The sequence below is a fragment of the Babylonia areolata genome, chromosome 30, assembly GCF_041734735.1.
Source record: "Babylonia areolata isolate BAREFJ2019XMU chromosome 30, ASM4173473v1, whole genome shotgun sequence".
In the NCBI taxonomy this organism is placed as follows: Eukaryota; Metazoa; Mollusca; class Gastropoda; order Neogastropoda; family Buccinidae; genus Babylonia; species Babylonia areolata.
The window spans coordinates 17,948,066-17,955,565 of NC_134905.1; the positions used below are offsets into that span (position 1 = coordinate 17,948,066).

Sequence of the window (7,500 nt, forward strand, 5' to 3'; positions counted from 1 at the left end):
GCACTTAAAGATGTATGGTGGACATGTATGTCCCAAAAAAAGTGAACCGCTTTTTGACAAGTATTTTCTCAGTGATAGAGAAACCAAATTCATTAAAAATTTTCACACAGCAACGTTAGGCTATCATCAGTAAGCCTGCAAAATATCTAAAAGTTAGGACGCAAATTATGCAAGTACTGTCAAATTCAAAACAGCATGTCAAAAAATCCAATATCAGAGGAAAACCCTCCATCATCCTCCATGACTAAACGAAGCCATTTCTTCCAAGCAGAAATGCTTTTATGCATTTCTTCCACTGATATCTCCTCCCATGACATAATTATCTCTATCACTGAGAAAGTACTTGTCAAAAAGCGGTTCACTTTTTGGGGGGACACCCGATATATGCACTCAGGGAGGTATGGTGAACTCTTGTATGCACTCAAGGAAGTATGGTAGACACTTGTATGCAACGAAGGAGGTATGGTTGACACTTGTATGCACTCAAAGAGGTGTGGTAGACACTTGTTTGCACTCAAAGAGGTATGGTAGACACTTGTATGCACTCAAAGAGGTGTGGTAGACACTTGTATGCACTCAAGGAGGTATGGTTGACACTTGTATGCACTCAAGGAGGTAAGGTAGACACTTGTATGCACTCAAGGAGGTACGGTAGACACTTGTACGCACTCAAGGAGGTATGGTAGACACTTGTATGCAACGAATGAGGCATGGTAGACACTTGTATGCACTCAAGGAGGTAGAGTAGACACATGCACACACATGTATGCACTCAAGGAGGTACGGTAGACATGCACACACATGTATGCACTGAAGGGGGTACAGTAGACACATTCACACACATGTATGCACTCAAGGAGGTACAGTGGACACATTCACACACATGTATGCACTCAAGGAGGTACAGTAGACACATTCACACACATGTATGCACTCAAGGAGGTACAGTAGACACATTCACACACGTTGGCACTCAAGGAGGTACAGTAGACACATGCACACACATGTATGCACTCAAGGAGGTACAGTAGACACATGCACACACATGTATGCACTCAAGGAGGTACAGTAGACACATGCACACACATGTATGCACTCAAGGAGGTAGAGTAGACACATGCACACACATATATGCACTGAAGGGGGTACGGTGGACACAAGTTTCAAGTTTCAAATTTCCTTTCACTCCTGTTGGAGTATGGAGGATTACTACAAAATAATGATTTCATGACCGTAACAAACATTTCCAAATGCATGATGATGTCACATAAAAGTTGAGAAAACACAAATGTTTCTTAACCCCCCAAATGTATCTGGACAACATTTGCATATTTAATCAAATTACTTACAGTTAAAATGAATTTTTTGCCTCCTTTCAGCATGTCACAAAATTTTTTTTTTTTAAACTGATTTTGGAGACAAATATTTTTTAGGAACACATCTATTTCACAATTGGGATATTACAAACTCATCCCCAATCACAGACGTGTTACAAACCTTTCATAGCTGTAACTCTCGTGGTATGCCTTTGTGTAAAACAAACATTTATTACTCGACTCTGGAGAATGCCTCCATGGATTTTGAAAATTATGTTGACATTCTTGCAGAAAGATTCCCTCTCTAAGAAGGATTGAGCATCCCAAACACAGTCATACTCTGTTTCTGTCAAAATTTGTCTGATATTGCTCATCCATTTTGAAGAATAGATGCATGCCTCCACACACACACACGCATGCCTTCACACATGCATGCATGCCTTCACACACACATGCATGCCTTCACACACACACATGCATGCCTTCACACACACACACATATGCATGCCTTCACACACATGCATGCCTTCACACACACACACACACGCATGCCTTCACACACACACACACACATGCATGCCTTCACACACATGCATGCCTTCACACATGCATGCACATAAAAGAAGAAGAACACAACCTGTTTGTCAGAAACATCACAGTGAAATAAAGAAAGAAATCTTTCCTACATCCAGTTATACAGATATCATAATATATGTCTGTTATATTGAAACTTTTTTTTTTAAGTCCTTTGTAAATTTTAGGGGAATGCAGTAACATTTTTCCCTACATCCAGTTATGCAAATGTCATATATGTCTCTCATATTAAAACTTTTTTAAAGTCCTTTAGATTTTAGAAGAAAAACATTAAGATATCTCTTATATTAAAACACTTTTCTAGTGTCCTTTGTAAATTTCAGAAGAATACATTAACATTTCTAACCACGAGAGGAAAGAAAGTTGTTGACTGATTTGTTGTCGTGTGTGATTTCAGAAAAGCGTCATTTTTGCGTCGAACCAAATCTGCGACACGTATACAGACCATGTGGCGCTGCTTCAGAGAACGCAAACGCTACACGGCTGTCTTCAGTGCCGTCATGGTGCTGCAGGTATGGTACTGGGCTTCAGTTGTTTTCTTCTGTTTTCTTAACTCACTCAGTACGGCCAGTCCTCTCTTCTCCTCTACACAGACCCCTCGGATGTCCAGTGGGTGTCTGAATGACCCAACCTTTAGCTTCCGTCGTCAGAATTGTGGTATTCTTTGTCAACATTCACGTCTTCAGTATAAGAGCCTTCCGCTTGCAATATTTTGATGACTTTCAATCGGTTTGAGTTTATGACGGGCGCAATAGCTGAATGGTTAAAGCGTTGAACTTTCAGATGGTTTGAGTTTATGATGGGCGTAATAGCTGAATGGTTAAAACGTTGGACTTGCAGTCGATTTGAGTTTATGACAGGCGCAATAGCCGAATGGTTGAAGCGTTGGACTTTCAGTCGGTTTGAGTTTATGATGGGCGCAATAGCCGAATGGTTAAAGCGTTGGACTTTCAGTCCGTTTGAGTTTATGACAGGTGCAATAGCCGAATGGTTGAAGCGTTGGACTTTCAGTCGGTTTGAGTTTATGATGGGCGCAATAGCCGAATGGTTAAAGCGATGGACTTTCAGTCGGTTTGAGTTGATGACGTGTGCATTCGCTGAATGGTTAAAGCGTTGGACTTTCAAACAGTTTGAGTTGATGACGTGTGCATTCGCTGAATGGTTAAAGCGTTGGACTTTCAAACAGTTTGAGTTTATGATGGGCGCATTCGCTGAATGGTGAAAGCAATGGACTTTAAGTCGGTTTGAGTTTATGACGGGCGCAGTAGCCGAATAGTTAAAGCGTTGAACTTTAAGTCGGTTTGAGTTTATGATGGGCGCATTAGTGAAGAGTTAAAATGTTGGACTTTCAATCGGTTTGAGTTTATGTCGGGCGCAGTAGCTGAATGGTTAAAGCGTTGGACTTTCGATCTGAGGGTCCCGGGTTCGAATCTTGGTGAGAGTGTCTGGTGTGTAAAGGGTGGAGATTTTTCCGCTCTCCCAGGTCAACATATGTTCAGACCTGCTTAGTGTCTGAACCCCCCTTCATGTGTATACGCGAGCAGAAGATCACACACACGCACACCACACAAAAACACACACACACACACACACAACACACACACACAAACACACACACACACACACACACACACACACACTATTTACAAAACAACATGTACAGCATGCCGTGCTGTGTCTGTCAGGCCCACATACGGGCGCGGCAGGCGCGGCAGCAGTATCGGGGACTGCTGGAGGCCCACAAGGCCACGGTCATCCAGACCAATGTCCGCGCCTACCTGGCTCGCCGACGCTTCCGCCGGGTCATGCGCGGCATCGTCCTGGTGCAGAGCCACTACCGGCGCCGCAAGGCTCGTCTGCAGCTCAAACTTCTCAAGGTGTGTGGTCTGTGTGTGTGTCCGTGTGTGTCCGTGTGTGTATTTGACAGTATAATCAAGTCTCATCTGCAGCTCAAACTTTTCAAAGGTGTGTGTGTCTGTATGTGTATCTGTGTGTGTATTTGACAGTATAATCAAGGCTGGGCTGCAGGTCAGACTTCTCAAGGTGTGTGGTCTTTGTGTGTGTCTGTGTGTGTGTGTGTCTGTCTGTGTGTGTCTGTGTGTGTATTTGACAGTATAATCAAGTCTCGTCTGCATCTCAAACTTTTCAAAGGTGTGTGGTCTGTGTGTGTCTGTGTGTGTGTATAATCAAGGATTGTCTGCAGCTCAAACTGCTCAAGGTGTGTGTGGTCTGTATGTGTGTCTGTGTGTCTGTATAATCAAGGCTCGTCATCATCTGAAACTTTTCAAGGTGTGTTGTCTGTGTGTGCGTGTCTGTATGTGTCTGTGTGTGTATTTGACAGTATAATCAAGGCTCGTCTGCAGCTCAAACTTTTCAAGGTGTGTGGTCTGTGTATGTCTGTGTGTTTGTATGTGTCTGTATGTGTCTGTGTGTGTCTGTGTGTCTCTATAATCAAGGTTTGTCTGCAGTTCAAACTTCTCAGGGTGTGTGGTCTGTGTGTGTCTGTATGTGTCTGTGTGTATTTGACAGTATAATCAAGGCTCGTCTGCAGCTCAGACTTCTCAAGGTGTGTGGTCTGTGTATGTGTCTGTATGTGTCTGTCTGTGTCTGTGTGTCTCTGTATGTGTCTGTGTGTGTATTTGTCATACAATCAAGTCTCGTCTGCATCTCAAACTTTTCAAAGGTGTGTGGTCTGTGTGTGTCTGTATGTGTCTGTGTGTGTGTATAATCAAGGATCGTCTGCAGCTCAAACTTCTCAAGGTGTGTGTGGTCTGTATGTGTGTCTGTATAATCAAGGATCGTCTGCAGCTCAAACTTCTCAAGGTGTGTGTAGTCTGTATGTGTGTCTGTATGTGTCTGTGTGTGTATTTGACAGTATAATCAAGTCTCGTCTGCAGCTCAAACTTTTCAAGGTGTGTGGTCTGTGTGTGTGTCTGTGTGTGTGTCTGTGTGTATTTGACAGTATAATCAAGTCTCGTCTGCAGCTCAAACTTTTCAAGGTGTGTGGTCTGTGTGTGTGTCTGTGTGTGTGTCTGTGTGTGTATTTGACAGTATAATCAATCATGATTATGATGATGATGATGATGATGGTGATGACGATGAAGATGATGATGATGATGATGATGACGACGATAGACGATAGACGATGACGACGATGACGATGATGATGACGCGGTGTGTTGCAGATCGAGGCCAAGTCCGTGGAGCACATCAAGGTGGTCAACAAAGGTCTGGAGAACAAGATCATCGAGTTGCAGCAGCGGCTGGATGAAAGGGTGGGTGGACGGTGACTTTGACACCGGCACCAGTTGAATACAGTACAGCATGGCTCAGTATAGTATACACAGTACATATAGTACAGCTCAGTACAATATTGTTCATCGTTGTGCAGAACGGTATAATATAATACAGTACAATACAGTGCGGAACAATACGATACAGTGTAGTTCAGTACATATAGTACAGAACAGTACAATACAGTACAATATAGTACAGAACAGTACAATATAGTACAGAACAATACATACAGTACAATACAGTACAATATAGTACAGAACAGTACAATATAGTACAATATAGTACAGAACAGTACAATATAGTACAGAACAGTACATACAGTACAATACAGTACAATATAGTATAGAACAGTACAATATAGTACAGAACAGTACATACAGTACAATACAGTACAATATAGTATAGAACAGTACAATATAGTACAGAACAGTACAATACAGTACAATATAGTACAGAACAGTACATACAGTACAATACAGTACAATATAGTATAGAACAGTACAATATAGTACAGAACAGTACATACAGTACAATACAGTACAATATAGTATAGAACAGTACAATATAGTACAATATAGTACAGAACAGTACAATATAGTACAGAACAGTACAATACAGTACAATATAGTACAGAACAGTACAATATAGTACAGAACAGTACAATACAGTACAATATAGTACAGGACAGCACAATATAGTACAGCACAGTACAATACAGTACAATATAGTACAGAACAGTATAGTACACTACAATTTAGTACAGAACAATACAGTACAATACAGTGAGGAACAATACAATACAATACAGTATAGTACAGTACATATAGTACAGAACAGTACAATATAGTACAGCACAGTACAATACAATACAGTACAGTATAGTACAGTAATATATTACAGCACAGTACAGTATAGTACAGAAATATAGTACAGCATAGTACAATACAGTACAGGATGATGAAGACGTTGACTAAAGTATCTGCAGTGAAGAAAGCAACCAGCAAGAAGGTATTGATAGTGACTCAGCTTCCGAGAATAGCGAAGAGGGACGGGGGGTGGGCGTCCACATGACGTGAGGAGAGGGTTCAATTGGTCAAGTACAGTGAGTTTCATTCAGTTACTTTATGTTTTGTATTTTTTGTGATTTTTTTTTCCTAACCCTAACAAATGGGTCGTCTGTAGGGAAAAGCAAGGGAGAAAACTATTCGTTCGGAGTGAGTTAACCCTTTCACTGCCAGTCAATTTAGAGTACAAAATTCCCTTGTGGTATAATCACAGAAAAGACAGTGGCAAAGAATAGCTGGGGATTCCCCCTGCGATGTATAGAAGATATGGCCTATCTTACCACCGAACATTAAGAGCAGTAGGTTCATGGATAACAGACCAATGAACGGTCACCTTTCAGTGACATGGGACCTCTACCACGCCTGTGCATAAATGCGAGCTTGGCGTTGAAAGGGTTAAAAGCCATCTTTAACCCTTTGAGCCCTGAGTTCCTGAGCAGTTTTAACCCTTCTGCCTGAGCTCCTGAGCCAAAATTTGCAAATAATTGGTATTTAATGTGTCACACGGCAGATATAAAAAGAGTGCCCTGACCACCGCTTTACCAGTGGTAGAGAAAAATGACATAATGCCTAGCCACCGGTTGAGCGGTGCGTAAACACTTGTCGTGTTTTGCTATTGGTTGACTTATACTGAAATCGATCTTTTTTATCCAAAGCATATGCACAAAACGCAGTGAAAAGGCGCGGCCATTTTGGTACTACATTCGCTGACGTCAGAATATTACAGTTTTTCTGATTGGCTCTTCAGTATGTCAACCAACAGCAAAACATGACACAAGTCTTTACGCACCGCTCAGCCGGTGTCTAGGCATTATGTCATTTTTCTCTACTCCCACCGGTAAAGCGGTGGTGGTCAGGGCTCAAAGAGTTTTAAATACCAATTATTTGCAAAATTTTGGCTCAGGAGCTCAGGCAAAAGGGTTAAAATTGCTCAGGAACTCAGGGCTCAAAGGGTTAAGAACAGTGCGACACACCTTACCCCTGTCTCTGTCCCCGCCCCCCCCCCCCTCCCCAGGCGAAGGAGATGAACGAGATGAAGCACAAAGAGGTGGAGATGGCCGCCATGCAGACGGAGATAGCTCGCCTCAAGTCGTCGGAGGAGGAGGCCAGCGTCACGTCCAACAAGGTGACCAGCATGGAGGACGAACTGGCGCGACTGAAAGCCGAGCTGGCCCGCGTCAGCAAGGAGAGAGACACTGCCGTCAAGGAGAAGGAAGACATGATGAAGG

General features: G+C 42.5%; 1 protein-coding gene across 2 annotated transcripts in view; it reads left to right on the forward strand.

The window, feature by feature from the left end:
- Nucleotides 1-7,500, forward strand: part of LOC143275657 (unconventional myosin-Va-like) — a 162,237-nt gene that overhangs the window by 72,244 nt on the left and 82,493 nt on the right. For both annotated transcript variants that reach the window (XM_076579931.1, XM_076579932.1), the window contains 4 exons: nucleotides 2,308-2,422; nucleotides 3,596-3,787; nucleotides 5,096-5,185; nucleotides 7,287-7,500. The exon at nucleotides 7,287-7,500 is cut by the window's right edge and continues 11 nt beyond it. In XM_076579931.1, coding sequence (XP_076436046.1) covers nucleotides 2,308-2,422; nucleotides 3,596-3,787; nucleotides 5,096-5,185; nucleotides 7,287-7,500 — 611 coding nt within the window. The remainder of the gene's footprint in view (nucleotides 1-2,307; nucleotides 2,423-3,595; nucleotides 3,788-5,095; nucleotides 5,186-7,286) is intronic.